This window comes from Oncorhynchus keta, chromosome 18, assembly GCF_023373465.1.
Source record: "Oncorhynchus keta strain PuntledgeMale-10-30-2019 chromosome 18, Oket_V2, whole genome shotgun sequence".
Taxonomy (NCBI): domain Eukaryota; kingdom Metazoa; phylum Chordata; class Actinopteri; order Salmoniformes; family Salmonidae; genus Oncorhynchus; species Oncorhynchus keta.
Window position 1 is genome coordinate 44,547,830 of NC_068438.1, and position 19,062 is coordinate 44,566,891.

At 45.6% G+C, this 19,062-nt stretch overlaps 1 protein-coding gene across 1 annotated transcript in view; it reads right to left on the bottom strand.

The window, feature by feature from the left end:
* Positions 1-19,062, bottom strand: part of LOC127909039 (voltage-gated potassium channel subunit beta-1-like) — a 94,162-nt gene that overhangs the window by 5,520 nt on the left and 69,580 nt on the right. Inside the window, exon 3 of the mRNA XM_052468900.1 lies at positions 2,891-2,928. Coding sequence (XP_052324860.1) covers positions 2,891-2,928 — 38 coding nt within the window. The remainder of the gene's footprint in view (positions 1-2,890; positions 2,929-19,062) is intronic.

Here is a 19,062-nt window from a genome sequence, read left to right on the forward strand (position 1 = left end):
CTGGAGAGAAGTGGCTTCTTGGCTGCCCTTCTTGACACCAGGCCATCCTCCAAAAGTCTTCGCCTCACTGTGCGTGCAGATGCACTCACACCTGCCTGTTGCCATTCCTGATCAAGCTCTGTACTGGTGGTGCCCCAATCCTGTAGATGAATCAACTTTAGTGCTTGATGGACTTTCTTGGGCACCCTGAAGCCTTCTTCACAACAATTTAACCGCTCTCCTTGAAGTTCTTGATGATCCGAAAAATGGTTGATTTAGGTGCAATCTTACTGGCAGCAAAATCCTTGCCTGTGAAGCAAATAACCATGGTTGACAGAGGAAGAACAATGATTCCAACCACCACCCTCCCTTGGAAGCTTCCAGTCTGTTATTCAAACTCAATCAGCATGACAGAGTGATCTCCAGCCTTGTCCTCGTCAACACTCACACCTGTGTTAACGAGAGAATCACTGACATGATGCCAGCTGGTCCTTTTGTGGCAGGGCTGAAATGCAGTGGAAATGTTTTTTGGGGATTCAGTTCATTTGCATGGCAAAGAGGGACTTCACAATAAATTGCAATTCATCTGATCACTCTTCATAACATGGTGGAGTATATGCAATTTGCCATCATTCAAACTGAGACAGCAGACTTTGTGAAAATTAATATTTGTGTCATTCTCAAAACTTTTGGCCACGACTGTACTACTAGAGCCATGACTACATGGAACTCTATTCCACATCAAGTACCTCATGCAAACAGTAAAATTCAATTAAGAATCCGGATAAAAATATGCCTTAGGGAACAGTGGGGGCTGTGAAGCCATAGGCACAGACACATGCATACGCACACACGATAACAGACGCATTATACACACATGTGTAGTGGGGAGGCAGGTAGTTTAGTGGTCAGAGCTTTGGGCCAGTAACCAAAAGGTTGGTGGATCGAATCCCCGCGCTGACATGGTAAAAATCTGTCGTTTATGCCCCTGAACAAGACAGTGAACTCACTGTTCCTAGGCCGTCATTGTAAATAAGAATTTGTTCTTAACTAAATTGACTAGTTAAAAATTCAAATGTACCCATAGATTTTGTGTGTAAGAGCCCGAGGGCTAACTTAAGTGTTGGGAAATATTTTGCGATGTATTGTAATGTTTTTATTTTTTTACAACTGCCTACATTTTTCTGTACCTCAGGAAGAGGAGCTGCTTCTTTGGCAGGAACTAATGGGGATCCATAATAAACCTCAGGAAGAGTAGCTGCTTCTTTGGCAGGAACTAATGGGGATCCATAATAAACCCCAGGAAGAGTAGCTGCTTCTTTGGCAGGAACTAATGGGGATCCATAATAAACCCCAGGAAGAGTAGCTGCTTCTTTGGCAGGAACTAATGGGGATCCATAATAAACCCCAGGAAGAGTAGCTGCTTCTTTGGCAGGAACTAATGGGGATCCATAATAAACCCCAGGAAGAGTAGCTGCTCCTTTGGCAGGAACTAATGGGGATCCATAATAAACCCCAGGAAGAGTAGCTGCTCCTTTGGCAGGAACTAATGGGGATCCATAATAAACCCCAGGAAGAGTAGCTGCTCCTTTGGCAGGAACTAATGGGGATCCATAATAAACCCCAGGAAGAGTAGCTGCTCCTTTGGCAGGAACTAATGGGGATCCATAATAAACCCCAGGAAGAGTAGCTGCTCCTTTGGCAGGAACTAATGGGGATCCATAATAAACCCCAGGAAGAGTAGCTGCTCCTTTGGCAGGAACTAATGGGGATCCATAATAAACCCCAGGAAGAGTAGCTGCTCCTTTGGCAGGAACTAATGGGGATCCATAATAAACCCCAGGAAGAGTAGCTGCTCCTTTGGCAGGAACTAATGGGGATCCATAATAAACCCCAGGAAGAGTAGCTGCTCCTTTGGCAGGAACTAATGGGGATCCATAATAAATACACGTACTAATGTAAGGCCATGTAGGATGTTCTAGCAAGGATCTATTTATACAACCTTCAACTTCCCACAGAGACAATGTTTTCTCTGTCCCTGTGCATCTCTCTCTGTCGCTATCTATCTATCCCTGTGCGTCTCTCTCTGTCCCCGTGTGTCTCTCTCTCTGTCCCTGTGTCTCTCTCTCTGTCCCTGTGTCTCTCTCTCTGTCCCTGTCGCTATCTATCTGTCCCTGTCGCTATCTATCTGTCCCTGTGCATCTCTCTCTCTGTCCCTGTGTCTCTCTCTGTCGCTATCTATCTATCTTTCGGTGTCCTGTGTGAATTTAAGTGTCCTCTCTCTAATTCTCTTTCTCTCTTTCTTTCTCTCTCAGAGGACCTGAGCCCTAGGACCATGCCTCAGGACTACCTGACATGATGACTCCTTGCTGTCCCCAGTCCACCTGGCCATGCTGCTGCTCCAGTTTCAACTGTTCTGCCTTATTATTTGACCATGCTGGTCATTTATGAACATTTGAACATCTTGGCCATGTTCTGTTATAATCTCCACCCGGCACAGCCAGAAGAGGACTGGCTACCCCACATAGCCTGGTTCCTCTAGGTTTCTTCGTAGGTTTTGGCCTTTCTCGGGAGTGTTTCCTAGCCACCGTGCTCCGTCCCTGTGTCTTTCTCTTGGTCCCCGAGTCTCTCTCTTGGTCCCCGAGTCTCTCTCTCTGTCCTTGTGTCTCTCTCTCCGTGCCGTAGCTAAGGGGACTACATTACGCAGACCGCAGGGCAGGCTGGCCCTACCACACATCTAAGTGTCACGCAGAGATTTTACAGCGAGCACACTCTGAAACACATAACTAACTTTGTGTCTGCTGAAGATAAGAGTAGATGTAGAGCAGTAGAAACCAGAGGTTAAAGACTGTATCCATTTCCTGTCTCCGTGAAACCAACTAGAAAAAATATTAGGAAATGATGGTCTTACCTCATCTGTAATCTGACCACCAAACGTTACCCAGGTACCTGAAACAGAGACAGAGGAAGAGAGCACACACACACACACACACACACACACACACACACACACACACACACACACACACACACACACACACACACACACACACACACACACACACACACACACACACACACACACACACACACACACACAGCTGTTAGAAGTTGTAGCATCACAGTATCGGGGAAACTCCTGCATGTACATCACTGCCCAGTCCTTGACATAGGTAGGAGCTCAATACTGCTCCAGATCCTGTTCCTCTTATCGAATATTAGCTCAAAAGTATTGCGGAGTACCGGCACATCAATATAAACAGTACCGGCACCTATTATATTATATATATTATATTTCAGTCCAAGTCAAACCCTTTACATGCCATTGGCAGAATCCCAGACGTTGTGGAGACAGTTACTAAACGTATGTTAAAGGCTGAGACTGGGATGTCAGAGGGCGTCATTCCTACAGGCCTTTCCTCTGAGGCAACAGCACTGAGCCCAGACAGAATAAACTGCCGGTACAAATCTGCCCTGTCAGGAGAGCAGCCTGCAAGCAGAGTGCATACAGTGTCTGTCTGTGTGTGTGTGTGTGTGTGTGTGTGTGTGTGTGTGTGTGTATGCGTGTTTATGTGTGTGTGTGTGTGTGTGTGTGTGTGTGTGTGTGTGTCTGTGAAGGTACGTGTGCATGTGTGTGTGTGTGTGTGTGTGTGTGTGTGTGTGTGTGTGTGTGTGTGTGTGTGTGTGTGTGTGTGTGTGTGAGTGTGAAGGTACGTGTGTGTGTGTGTGTGTGTGTGTGTGTGTGTGTGTGTGTGTGTGTGTGTGTGTGTGTGTGTGTGTGTGTGTGTGTGTGTGTGTGTGTGTGTGTGTGTGTGTGCATGTGTGTGTGTGTGTGTGTTTGTGTGTGGGGGGGGTACGTGTGTGTGTGTGTGTGTGTGTGTGTCTGTGTCTGTGTCTGTGCGTGTGCGCGTGTGTCTGCGTCTGTGTGTGTGTGTGTATGCGTGCGCATACATGCATGCGTGCAATCCCATACTCATGACAGCCCTCTAAATACCAAAGACAGGTCAGACAGAAGGCTAACTCATGAACCTGTAAAGACGTTGCATCACACTCCTAACGTTGCATCACACTCCTAACCTGAGGTATGGATGTACAGTTGCTATGGACAGGGGTAATAGTTAGGGGTTTTAGACACAGTGGAAGTAGTTGTGGTTGGGTGGTATCCAGGGGAATATTTCAATATACTCAGTATATTGGGGCGGCAGGGTAGCCTAGTGGTTAGGGCATTGGACTAGTAACCGAAAGGTTGCAATATAGGAAGAAAGAATATAGGTACTAACAGAGTGGAGAATATAGGTACTGACAGAGTGGAGAATATAGGTACTGACAGAGTGGAGAATATAGGTACTGACAGAGTGGAGAATATAGGTACTGACAGAGTGGAGAATATAGGTACTAACAGAGTGGAGAATATAGGTACTGACAGAGTGGAGAATATAGGTACTAACAGAGTGGAGAATATAGGTACTGACAGAGTGGAGAATATAGGTACTAACAGAGTGGAGAATATAGGTACTAACAGAGTGGAGAATATAGGTACTAACAGAGTGGAGAATATAGGTACTAACAGAGTGGAGAATATAGGTACTAACAGAGTGGAGAATATAGGTACTAACAGAGTGGAGAATATAGGTACTAACAGAGTGGAGAATATAGGTACTAACAGAGTGGAGAATATAGTCCCACTGCCCACCTCAACTTGTCTGCTCTGTGACCTCATCCCAGTCCTGTCCCACTGCCCACCTCCACCTGTCTGCCCTGAGAACCAGCCCAGTCCTGTCCCACTGCCCACCTCCACCTGTCTATTCTGAGACCTCATCCCAGTCCTGTCCCACTGCCCACCTGTCTGCTCTGAGACCTCATCCCAGTCCTGTCCCACTGCCCACCTCCACCTGTCTGCCCTGAGAACCAGCCCAGTCCTGTCCCACTGCCCACCTCCACCTGTCTATTCTGAGACCTCATCCCAGTCCTGTCCCACTGCCCACCTGTCTGCTCTGAGACCTCATCCCAGTCCTGTCCCACTGCCCACCTCCACCTGACTGCTCTGAGAACCAGCCCTGTCCTGTCCCACTGCCCACCTCCACCTGTCTGCTCTGAGAACCAGCCCAGTCCTGTCCCACTGCCCACCTGTCTGCTCTGAGACCTCATCCCAGTCCTGTCCCACTGCCCACCTCCACCTGTCTGCTCTGAGACCTCATCCCAGTCCTGTCCCACTGCCCACCTGTCTGCTCTGAGACCTCATCCCAGTCCTGTCCCACTGCCCACCTCCACCTGTCTGCTCTGAGAACCAGCCCAGTCCTGTCCCACTACTCACCTGTCTGCTCTGAGACCTCATCCCAGTCCTGTCCCACTGCCCACCTCCACCTGTCTGCTCTGAGAACCAGCCCAGTCCTGTCCCACTGCCCACCTCCACCTGTCTGCTCTGAGACCTCATCCCAGTCCTGTCCCACCTTTCTGCTCTGAGACCTCATCCCAGTCCTGACCCACTGCCCACCTCCACCTGTCTGCTCTGAGACCTCATCCCAGTCCTGTCCCACCTTTCTGCTCTGAGACCTCATCCCAGTCCTGACCCACTGCCCACCTCCACCTGTCTGCTCTGAGACCTCATCCCAGTCCTGTCCCACTGCCCACCTCCACCTGTCTGCTCTGAGACCTCATCCCTGTCCTGTCCCACTGCCCACCTGTCTGCTCTGAGACCTCATCCCTGTCCTGTCCCACTGCCCACCTCCACCTGTCTGCTCAGACCTCATCCCAGTCCTGTCCCACTGCCCACCTCCACCTGTCTGCTCTGAGAACCAGCCCAGTCCTGTCCCACTGCCCACCTCCACCTGTCTGCTCTGAGAACCAGCCCAGTCCTGTCCCACTGCCCACCTCCACCTGTCTGCTCTGAGACCTCATCCCAGTCCTGTCCCACTGCCCACCTCCACCTGTCTGCTCTGAGAACCAGCCCTGTCCTGTCCCACTGCCCACCTCCACCTGTCTGCTCTGAGAACCAGCCCTGTCCTGTCCTACTGCCCACCTCCACCTGCCTGCTCTGAGAACCAGCCCTGTCCTGTCCCACAGCTGTATGTTATGTCTGATTGACCGTCCCAAACCCTGATAACCCCTCCTCCAGCTGGCACCATGGAGACACAGGAGACACAGGAGACACAGCTGGCACCATGGAGACACAGGAGACACAGGAGACACAGCTGACACCAGGGAGACACAGGAGACACAGCTGACACCAGGGAGACATAGGAGACACAGGAGACACAGCGGACACCAGGGAGACACAGGAGACACAGCTGACACCAGGGAGACACAGCTGACACCAGGGAGACACAGGAGACACAGCTGACACCAGGGAGACACAGGAGACACAGCTGACACCAGGGAGACACAGGAGACACAGCTGACACCAGGGAGACACAGAAGGCACAGGAGACACAGCTGACACCAGGGAGACACAGCTGACACCAGGGAGACACAGCTGACACCAGGGAGACACGGGAGACAAAGGAGACACAGCTGACACCAGGGAGACACAGAAGGCACAGGAGACACAGCTAACACCAGGGAGACACAGCTGACACCAGGGAGACACAGGAGACACCAGGGAGACACAGGAGACACAGCTGACACCAGGGAGACACAGGAGACACAGGAGACACAGCTGATACCAGGTAGACACAGGAGACACAGCTGATACCAGAGAGACAGGAGACACAGGAGACACAGGAGACACAGAAGACACAGGAGACACAGCTGACACCAGGGAGACACAGCTAACACCAGGGAGACACAGGAGAGACAGGAGACACAGGAGACAGAAGAGAGGATGGGAGTTGATCTAAAAATACCAGGTCAGAAAGTGTTGATGGATCAGTTTACACTGATCAATTTCTCCCTCACTTCTGTTGCCTGTTTACTAGCCAAGTAGTATGAGGAAAACACACACACACACTTTGTGTCCTCCCTCTCAGCCAATTAGCAATGGAGAAAGCCAGAACCGCAGTGAGTTACTTATCGACCGTATTGCAGAACAACCGTAAAACGACTGGATGTCTAAGCGCTAACCGGTTCGGTAATTGTACATTTACAATGGGGCAGTTAATTCTTAGCAGGGATTTCTCATATGATTAGTTCAATCTATCAAAACACTATCAGCGGAATTCAGGACTGCAGTGTACTGTACCGAGAGCAGAGATTGGCCATCAATACAAAACGCCATTTTGTTTTATCTTCTTTATTGAACAAGAATAATGAACTTATTTAATGTATCTCTGACATAAAAGTGCCAGTGTTGGCGAATTAGCTCATTTTTGTCCGTTTTTCTTCTGGGAAGAGGAAGCACAGCCAACCTGAAGAGTAGTCTGCAGTTCACAGCATGCATCCAATATACAACCAATCACCAAGCCCTGAGCTAACAACTACACAGTGTAACCCACAGAGCTACCAAACATGTCCTACACAGTGAAGCTCTTCAGAATGTACCCTTCTACAGTTCATTCATCGGTAGTGTGTAGACTCTAGTGAATGTGTCAGTATATAGACTAGTGAATGTGTCAGTATATAGACTCTAGTGAATGTGTCAGTATATAGACTCTAGTGAATGTGTCAGTATATAGACTCTAGTGAATGTGTCAGTATATAGACTCTAGTGAATGTGTCAGTATATAGACTCTAGTGAATGTGTCAGTATATAGACTCTAGTGAATGTGTCAGTATATAGACTCTAGTGAATGTGTCAGTGTGTAGACTCTAGTGAATGTGTCAGTATATAGACTAGTGAATGTGTCAGTGTATAGACTCTAGTGAATGTGTCAGTGTATAGACTAGTGAATGTGTCAGTATATAGACTCTAGTGAATGTGTCAGTATATAGACTCTAGTGAATGTGTCAGTATATAGACTCTAGTGAATGTGTCAGTGTGTAGACTCTAGTGAATGTGTCAGTGTGTAGACTCTAGTGAATGTGTCAGTGTATAGACTCTAGTGAATGTGTCAGTATATAGACTCTAGTGAATGTGTCAGTGTATAGACTCTAGTGAATGTGTCAGTATATAGACTAGTGAATGTGTCAGTATATAGACTCTAGTGAATGTGTCAGTATATAGACTCTAGTGAATGTGTCAGTGTGTAGACTCTAGTGAATGTGTCAGTATATAGACTCTAGTGAATGTGTCAGTATATAGACTAGTGAATGTGTCAGTATATAGACTCTAGTGAATGTGTCAGTATATAGACTCTAGTGAATGTGTCAGTATATAGACTCTAGTGAATGTGTCAGTATATAGACTCTAGTGAATGTGTCAGTATATAGACTCTAGTGAATGTGTCAGTATATAGACTCTAGTGAATGTGTCAGTGTATAGACTAGTGAATGTGTCAGTGTGAATGTGTCAGTATATCTAGTGAATGTGTCAGTGTATAGACTCTAGTGAATGTGTCAGTATATAGACTCTAGTGAATGTGTCATGTGTGTAGACTCTAGTGAATGTGTCAGTGTATAGACTCTAGTGAATGTGTCAGTATATAGACTCTAGTGAATGTGTCAGTATATAGACTCTAGTGAATGTGTCAGTATATAGACTCTAGTGTATATAGACTAGTGAATGTGTCAGTATATAGACTCTAGTGAATGTGTCAGTATATAGACTCTAGTGAATGTGTCAGTATATAGACTCTAGTGAATGTGTCTAGTGAATGTGTCAGTGTGTAGACTAGACTAGTGAATGTGTCAGTATATAGACTAGTGAATGTGTCAGTATATAGACTAGTGAATGTGTCAGTGTATAGACTAGTGAATGTGTCAGTATATAGACTCTAGTGAATGTGTCAGTGTATAGACTCTAGTGAATGTGTCAGTATATAGACTAGTGAATGTGTCAGTGTAGTATATAGACTAGTGACTCTAGTGAATGTATCTAGTGAATGTGTCAGTGTATAGACTAGTGAATGTGTCAGTATATAGACTCTAGTGAATGTGTCAGTGAATATAGACTCTAGTGAATGTGTCAGTATATAGACTCTAGTGAATGTGTCAGTATGTGTCAGTATATAGACTCTAGTGAATGTGTCATAGACTCTAGTGAATGTGTCAGTGTATCAGTATATAGACTAGTGAATGTGTCAGTGTGTAGACTCTAGTGAATGTGTCAGTGTATAGACTAGTGAATGTGTCAGTGTATAGACTCTAGTGAATGTGTCAGTGTATAGACTCTAGTGAATGTGTCAGTGTATAGACTCTAGTGAATGTGTCAGTGTATAGACTCTAGTGAATGTGTCAGTGTGTAGACTCTAGTGAATGTGTCAGTGTATAGACTCTAGTGAATGTGTCAGTGTGTAGACTAGTGAATGTGTCAGTATATAGACTCTAGTGAATGTGTCAGTGTATAGACTCTAGTGAATGTGTCAGTGTATAGACTCTAGTGAATGTGTCAGTAGTAGACTCTAGTGAATGTGTCAGTGTGTAGACTCTAGTGAATGTGTCAGTGTGTAGACTCTAGTGAATGTGTCAGTGTATAGACTCTGACTCAGTGAATCAGTGTGTAGACTCTAGTGAATGTGTCAGTGTGTAGACTCTAGTGAATGTGTCAGTGTGTAGACTCTAGTGAATGTGTCAGTGTGTAGACTCTAGTGAATGTGTCAGTGTAGACTCTAGTGAATGTGTCAGTGTGTAGACTCTAGTGAATGTGTCAGTGTGTAGAATCTAGTGAATGTGTCAGTGTCAGTGTGTAGACTCTAGTGAATGTGTCAGTGTGTAGACTCTAGTGAATGTGTCAGTGTGTCAGTGTGTAGACTCTAGTGAATGTGTCAGTGTGTAGACTCTAGTGAATGTGTCAGTGTGTAGACTCTAGTGAATGTGTCAGTGTAGTCTAGTGAATGTGTCAGTGTGTAGACTCTAGTGAATGTGTCAGTGTGTAGACTCTAGTGAATGTGTCAGTGTGTAGACTCTAGTGAATGTGTCAGTGTGTAGACTCTAGTGAATGTGTCAGTGTGTAGACTCTAGTGAATGTGTCAGTGTGTAGACTCTAGTGAATGTGTCAGTGTGTAGACTCTAGTGAATGTGTCAGTGTGTAGACTCTAGTGAATGTGTCAGTGTGTAGACTCTAGTGAATGTGTCAGTGTGTAGACTCTAGTGAATGTGTCAGTGTGTAGACTCTAGTGAATGTGTCAGTGTGTAGACTCTAGTGAATGTGTCAGTGTGTAGACTCTAGTGAATGTGTCAGTGTGTAGACTCTAGTGAATGTGTCAGTGTGTAGACTCTAGTGAATGTGTCAGTGTGTAGACTCTAGTGAATGTGTCAGTGTGTAGACTCTAGTGAATGTGTCAGTGTGTAGACTCTAGTGAATGTGTCAGTGTGTAGACTCTAGTGAATGTGTCAGTGTGTAGACTCTAGTGAATGTGTCAGTGTGTAGACTCTAGTGAATGTGTCAGTGTGTCGACTAGTGAATGTGTCAGTGTGTAGACTCTAGTGAATGTGTCAGTGTGTAGACTCTAGTGAATGTGTCAGTGTTGTAGACTCTAGTGAATGTGTCAGTGTGTAGACTCTAGTGAATGTGTCAGTGTATAGACTAGTGAATGTGTCAGTGTGTAGACTCTAGTGAATGTGTCAGTGTGTAGACTCTAGTGAATGTGTCAGTGTGTAGACTAGTGAATGTGAATGTGTCTGTGTGTAGACTCTAGTGAATGTGAATGTGTCTGTGTGTCGACTAGTGAATGTGTCAGTGTGTCGACTAGTGAATGTGTCAGTGTGTAGACTCTAGTGAATGTGAATGTGTCTGTGTGTAGACTCTAGTGAATGTGTCAGTGTGTAGACTAGTGAATGTGTCAGTGTGTAGACTCTAGTGAATGTGAATGTGTCAGTGTGTAGACTCTAGTGAATGTGTCAGTGTATAGACTAGTGAATGTGTGTAGACTCTAGTGAATGTGTCAGTGTATAGACTAGTGAATGTGTCAGTGTGTAGACTCTAGTGAATGTGAATGTGTCTGTGTGTAGACTCTAGTGAATGTGTCAGTGTATAGACTAGTGAATGTGTGTAGACTCTAGTGAATGTGAATGTGTCAGTGTGTAGACTCTAGTGAATGTGTCAGTGTATAGACTAGTGAATGTGTCAGTATATAGACTCTAGTGAATGTGTCAGTGTGTAGACTAGTGAATGTGTCAGTATATAGACTCTAGTGAATGTGTCAGTGTGTAGACTCTAGTGAATGTGTCAGTGTATAGACTAGTGAATGTGTCTGTGTGTAGACTCTAGTGAATGTGAATGTGTCTGTGTGTAGACTAGTGAATGTGTCAGTGTGTAGACTAGTGAATGTGTCAGTGTGTAGACTCTAGTGAATGTGAATGTGTCTGTGTGTAGACTCTAGTGAATGTGTCAGTGTATAGACTAGTGAATGTGTGTAGACTCTAGTGAATGTGAATGTGTCAGTGTGTAGACTCTAGTGAATGTGTCAGTGTATAGACTAGTGAATGTGTGTAGACTCTAGTGAATGTGTCAGTGTATAGACTAGTGAATGTGTCTGTGTGTAGACTCTAGTGAATGTGTCAGTGTATAGACTAGTGAATGTGTCAGTGTGTAGACTAGTGAATGTGTCAGTGTGTCGACTCTAGTGAATGTGTCAGTGTGTCGACTCTAGTGAATGTGTCAGTGTGTAGACTCTAGTGAATGTGTCAGTGTGTAGACTCTAGTGAATGTGAATGTGTCAGTGTGTAGACTAGTGAATGTGTCAGTGTCAGTGTATAGACTAATGAATGTGTCAGTGTATAGACTCTAGTGAATGTGTCAGTGTATAGACTCTAGTGAATGTGAATGTGTCAGTGTATAGACTCTAGTGAATGTGAATGTGTCAGTGTGTAGACTAGTGAATGTGTCAGTGTATAGACTCTAGTGAATGTGAATGTGTCAGTATATAGACTCTAGTGAATGTGAATGTGTCAGTGTATAGACTCTAGTGAATGTGAATGTGTCAGTGTGTAGACTCTAGTGAATGTGAATGTGTCAGTGTATAGACTCTAGTGAATGTGAATGTGTCAGTGTATAGACTCTAGTGAATGTGAATGTGTCAGTGTGTAGACTCTAGTGAATGTGAATGTGTCAGTGTGTAGACTCTAGTGAATGTGAATGTGTATAGACTCTAGTGAATATGTCAGTGTGTAGACTCTAGTGAATATGTCACTGTATAGACTCTAGTGAATATGTCAGTGTGTAGACTCTAGTGAATATGTCAGTGTATAGACTCTAGTGAATATGTCAGTGTGTAGACTCTAGTGAATATGTCAGTGTGTAGACTCTAGTGAATATGTCAGTGTGTAGACTCTAGTGAATATGTCAGTGTATAGACTCTAGTGAATATGTCAGTGTGTAGACTCTAGTGAATATGTCAGTGTGTAGACTCTAGTGAATATGTCAGTGTGTAGACTCTAGTGAATATGTCAGTGTATAGACTCTAGTGAATATGTCAGTGTATAGACTCTAGTGAATATGTCAGTGTGTAGACTCTAGTGAATATGTCAGTGTGTAGACTCTAGTGAATATGTCAGTGTGTAGACTCTAGTGAATGTGTCAGTGTGTAGACTCTAGTGAATATGTCAGTTTGTAGACTCTAGTGAATATGTCAGTGTATAGACTCTAGTGAATATGTCAGTGTGTAGACTCTAGTGAATGTGTCAGTGTGTAGACTCTAGTGAATATGTCAGTGTATAGACTCTAGTGAATATGTCAGTGTGTAGACTCTAGTGAATATGTCAGTGTGTAGACTCTAGTGAATATGTCAGTGTATAGACTCTAGTGAATGTGTCAGTGTGTAGACTCTAGTGAATGTGAATGTGTCAGTGTGTAGACTCTAGTGAATGTGAATGTGTCAGTGTGTAGACTCTAGTGAATATGTCAGTGTATAGACTCTAGTGAATATGTCAGTGTATAGACTCTAGTGAATATGTCAGTGTGCATTGTTGAATTAAGCCGTTGTATAAACTGTCACTCTGCGTGACCTGACCTGTTATTATGGTGATGAGGCAACCTGTTCACAAACGCTCAGTGGCAGGAGAACTCTCACACACACACACACACACACACACACACACACACACACACACACACACACACACACACACACACACACACACACACACACACACACACACACACACACACACACTCCACATATCTCCTTACAGAGATACGATTTGGTGTACTTTTCTCCCTGTCCTCCACCCCTGACCTCCACCCCTGTCCTCCACCCCTTTCCTCTGCCCTGTGCTCCACCCCTTTCCTCCGCCCTGTGCTCCCCCTGTCCTCCACCCCTTTCCTCCGCCCTGTGCTCCCCCCTGTCCTCCACCCCTGTCCTCTGCCCTGTCCTCCCCCCCTGTCTTCCACCCCAGTCCTCCACCAGTCCTCTGCCCTGTCCTCCCCCCCTGTCTTCCACCCCAGTCCTCCACCAGTCCTCTGCCCTGTCCTCCCCCACTGTCCTCCACCCGTCCTCTGCCCTGTCCTCCACCCCTGTCCTCCACCTGTCCTCTAACCCCAGTCCTCCACCCGTCCTCTGCCCTGTCCTCTGCCCCTGTCCTCCACCCCTGTCCTCCGCCCCTGTCCTCCGCCCCTGTCCTCCGCCCCTGTCCTCTGCCCCTGTCCTCCACCCCTGTCCTCCCCCGTCCTCTGCCCTGTCCTCCGCCCCTGTCCTCCGCCCGTCCTCCGCCCCTGTCCTCCGCCCCTGTCCTCTGCCCCTGTCCTCTGCCCCTGTCCTCCACCCGTCCTCCGCCCCTGTCCTCTGCCCTGTCCTCCGCCCCTGTCCTCCACCCGTCCTCCGCCCCTGTCCTCTGCCCCTGTCCTCCACCCCTGTCCTCCACCCGTCCTCCGCCCCTGTCCTCTGCCCCTGTCCTCTGCCCCTGTCCTCCACCCCTGTCCTCCCCCCGTCCTCTGCCCTGTCCTCCGCCCCTGTCCTCCCCCGTCCTCTGCCCCTGTCCTCCACCCCTGTCCTCCACCCGTCCTCCGCCCCTGTCCTCTGCCCCTGTCCTCTGCCCCTGTCCTCCACCCCTGTCCTCCACCCCTGTCCTCCACCCCTGTCCTCCACCCCTGTCCTCCACCCGTCCTCCGCCCCTGTCCTCTGCCCCTGTCCTCCACCCCTGTCCTCCCCCCGTCCTCTGCCCTGTCCTCCGCCCCTGTCCTCCGCCCCTGTCCTCTGTCCTGTCCTCCGCCCCTGTCCTCTGCCCCTGTCCTCTGCCCCTGTCCTCTGCCCCTGTCCTCCACCCCAGTCCTCCACCCGTCTTCTGCCCCTGTCTTCCACCCCTGTCCTCCCCCCGTCCTCTGCCTCTGTCCTCCACCCCTGTCCTCCGCCCCCGTCCTCTGCCCTGTCCTTCACCCCTGTCCTCCACCCCTGTCCTCCACCCCTGTCCTCCGCCCCCGTCCTCTGCCCTGTCCTCCGCCCCTGTCCTCCGCCCCTGTCCTCTGCCCCTGTCCTCTGCCCTGTCATCCCCCCCGTCCTCCCCCCATCTTGCTGTCCCATTCCAGACAGTGTATGTCACACACACCAAGCCAAGGGCACGGTGGCACAGTGGGAAGTGTGTGTCTGTGTAGGAGACTGCCAGGTGGAATAAGACTGACCTTATCTCTGCCATATCGGATCCCCTGGATAGTCTGACTCACAAACCCATCCCTCTTTACCCAGACTCCCAGTCCCCTAGTCCCGTCAGACCAGCCACCCCTGCTAAACTCTACCTCCATCTCTCTCTCAATTCAATTAGCTTTTATTGGCATGACGTTACAATGTACATATTGCCAAAGCATACTTTGGAAATCTCCCTGTCTCTACTTGAACCTAATTGAATCTATCCCACCCTTCTCAACCTTTCTCCCAGACTGCAAGCTAAAAATCGACATATTCAGATGGTAAATATATAATTGCTACATATCCACATCCACTCACACCTTCTCTCCATGTCCAATTTAAAGTGGCAAATACAGCTATTAATGTCCGTGATAAGAGCTCTCCATCTGCTGTGAGAAGCAGCCCATTGATCCCTGAGGGAGCTCAGTGTATGAGTGTATGTGTGTGTGTGTGTGTGTGTGTGTGTGTGTGTGTGTGTGTGTGTGTGTGTGTGTGTGTGTGTGTGTGTGTGTGTGTGTGTGTGTGTGTGTGTGTGTGTGTGTGTGTGTGTGTGTATGTGTGTGTGTGTGTGTGTGTCTATTTTTTTCTGAGTGTGTGTGTGCCTGTGTGCGTGTGTAATTGCAACGCTTCAAGGCAAGAACGAGAGAGAGAGATACAGAGAGAGAGAGAGACAGAGACAAAGAGACAGAGAGACAGAGAGACAGAGAGACAGAGAGACAGAGAGACAGAGAGACAGAGAGACAGAGACAGAGAGACAGAGAGACAGAGAGAGACAGAGAGAGACAGAGAGAGACAGAGAGAGACAGAGAGAGACAGAGAGACAGAGAGACAGAGAGACAGAGAGACAGAGACAGAGAGACACAGAGAGACAGAGACAGAGAACTAGAATGTTATTTGGCTCTAAACAGAGAGTACACAGCGGCAGAATACCTGACCACTGTGACTGACCCAAACTTAAGGAAAGCTTTGACTATGTACACACTCAGTGAGCATAGCCTTGCTATTGAGAAAGGCCGCCGTAGGCATTCCTGGCTCTCAAGACAAGACAGGCTATGTGAACACTGCCCACAAAATGAGGTGGAAACTGAGCTGCACTTCCTAACCTCCTGCCAAATGTATGACAATATCAGAGACACATATTTCCCTCAGATTACACAGATCCACAAAGAATTTGAAAACAAACCCAATTTTGATAAACTCCCATATCTCTTGGGTGAAATACCACAGTGTCAGCAGCAATATTTGTGACCTGTTGCCACGACAAAAGGTCAACCAGTGAAGAACAAACACCATTGTAAATACAACTGATTTTTAAGTTTATTTATTTTCCCTTTTGTACTTTAACTATTTGTACATTATTACAACACACTATATAGCCATAATATGACATTTGTCATGATTTTAGTCTTTTGGAACATCTTTGAGTGTAATGTTTACTGTAATTTTAATGATTTATTTCACTTTTGTTTATCTATTTCACTTGCTTTGGCAATGGTAACATATGTTTGTTCACGTATGTTTCCCATGCCAACAAAGCCCTTAAATTGAAATTGAAGTTAAATTAAGACAGAGACAAAGACAGAAGAGGTTGTGAAGGGCAACTGGAGGCAGGTATTAGATGTTTAAATGAAGAATAGAAGCCATGGCAACACAGACAAGTGCCAAATTATGTATGATTACCTTCCCGTCTGTGGTTTGAGTGGGAGTTTGTGTTTTATAACTGTGTGTGTGTGTGGGAGGGTCTTTGTGCACCTCCAATAATGAGTTCTTCAAAACCAAAGCGTATCAGACTGGATGAGTGGCCTTAGTCAAATGTGTAGATCCAGTTTTAAGTGGTGAACGACTTCACACAATCATTCATATCTGAGAGAGCTTCAGTAGACATGTCACACAGCACTACAGGGTTGATGAAGTGAGTCAGAGTCACACACACACATTCAGTCCCAGCGGTATATACAGTTGAAGTGGGAAGTTTACATACACCTTAGCCAAATACATTTAAACTCAGTTTCTCACAATTCCTGACATTTAATCCTAGTAAGAATTCCCTGTTTTAGGTCAGTTAGGATCACCACTTTATTTTAAGAATGTGAAATGTCAGAATAATAGTAGAGAGAATTATTTATTTAAGCTTTTATTTCTTTCATCACATTCCCAGTGGGTCAGAAGTTTACATACACTCAATTAGTATTTGGTAGCATTGCCTTTACATTGTTTAACTTGGGTCAAACCTTTTGGGTAGCCTTCCACAAGCTTCCCACAATAATTTGAGTGAATTTTAGGCCTTTCCTCCTGACAGAGCTGGTGTAACTGAGTCAGGTTTGTAGGCCTCCTTGCTTGCACATGCTTTCTCAGTTCTGCCCACAAATGTTCTATAGGATTGAGGTCAGGACTTTGTGATGGCCACTCCAATACCTTGACTTTGTTGTCTTTAAGCCATTTTGACACAACTTTGAAAGTATGCTTGGGGTCATTGTCCATTTGGAAGACCCATATCTGACCAAGCTTTAACTTCCTGACTGATGTCTTGAGATGTTGATTCAATATATCCACATAATTTTCCATCCTCATGAAGCCATCGATTTTGTGAAGTGCACCAGTCGCTCCTGCAGTAAAGCACCCCCACAACATGATGCTGCCACCCCCGTGCTTCACGGTTGGGATGGTGTTCTTCGGCTTGCTAGCCTCCCCCTTCTTCCTCCAAACATAACAATGGTCATTATGGCCAAACAGTTCTATTTTTGTTTCATCAGACCAGAGGACATTTCTCCAAAAAGTACGATCTTTGTCCCCATGTGCAGTTGCAAACTGTAGTCTCGCTTTTTTATGACGGTTTTGGAGCAGTGGCTTCTTCCTTGCTGAGCGGCCTTTCGGGTTATGTCGATATAGGACTCGTTTTACTGTGGATACAGATACTTTTGTACCTGTTTCCTCCTTCAAAAGGTCCTTTGCTGTTGTTCTGGGATTGATTTGCACTTTTCGCAGCAAAGTACGTTCATCTCTAGGAGACAACGTGTCTCCTTCCTGAGCGGTATGACGGCTGCGTGGTCCCATGGTGTTTATACTTGAGTACTATTGTTTGTACAGATGAACGTGGTACCTACAGGCATTTGGAAATTGCTCCCTATGGTTTGAAACAGACTTGTGGAGGTCTACATTGTTTTTCTGTGGTCTTGGCTGATTTATTTTGATTTTCCCATGATGTCAAGCAAAGAGGCACTGAGCTTGAAGGTAGGCCTTGAAATATATCCACAGGTACACCTCCAATTGACTCAAATTATGCCAGAAGCTTCTAAAGCCATGACATAATCTTCTGGAATTTTCCATGCTGTTTAAAGGCACAGTCAACTTAGTGTATGTAAACGTTTCACCCTCTGTATTTGTGATACAGTGAATTATAAGTGAAATAATCTGTTTGTAAACATTTGTTGTAAAATGACTTGTGTCTTGCACAAAGTAGATGTCCTAACAGACTTGCCAAAACTATAGTTTGTTAACAAGAAATTTGTGGAGAGGTAGAAAAATGAGTTTTAATGACTCCAATCTAAGTGTATGTAAACTAGTTTTAATGACTCCAACCTAAGTGAATGTAAACTAGTTGTAATGACTCCAACCTCAGTGTATGTAAACTAGTTTTAATGACTCCAACCTAAGTGAATGTAAACTAGTTGTAATGACTCCAACCTCAGTGTATGTAAACTAGTTTTAATGACTCCAACCTAAGTGAATGTAAACTAGTTGTAATGACTCCAACCTCAGTGTATGTAAACTAGTTTTAATGACTCCAACCTCAGTGAATGTAAACAAGTTTTAATGACTCCAACATAAGTGAATGTAAACTAGTTTTAATGACTCCAACCTCAGTGAATGTAAACTAGTTTTAATGACTCCAACATAAGTGAATGTAAACTAGTTTTAATGCCTCCAACCTCAGTGTATGTAAACTAGTTTTAATGACTCCAACCTCAGTGAATGTAAACTAGTTTTAATGACTCCAACATAAGTGAATGTAAACTAGTTTTAATGACTCCAACCTCAGTGTATGTAAACTAGTTTTAATGACGCCAACCTCAGTGTATGTAAACTAGTTTTAATGACTCCAACCTCAGTGAATGTAAACTAGTTTTAATGACTCCAACATAAGTGAATGTAAACTAGTTTTAATGACTCCAACCTCAGTGAATGTAAACAAGTTTTAATGACTCCAACATAAGTGAATGTAAACTAGTTTTAATGACTCCAACCTCAGTGTATGTAAACTAGTTTTAATGACTCCAACATAAGTGAATGTAAACTAGTTTTAATGACTCCAACCTCAGTGAATGTAAACAAGTTTTAATGACTCCAACATAAGTGAATGTAAACTAGTTTTAATGACTCCAACCTCAGTGTATGTAAACTAGTTTTAATGACTCCAACCTCAGTGAATGTAAACTAGTTTTAATGACTCCAACCTCAGTGAATGTAAACTAGTTTTAATGACTCCAACATA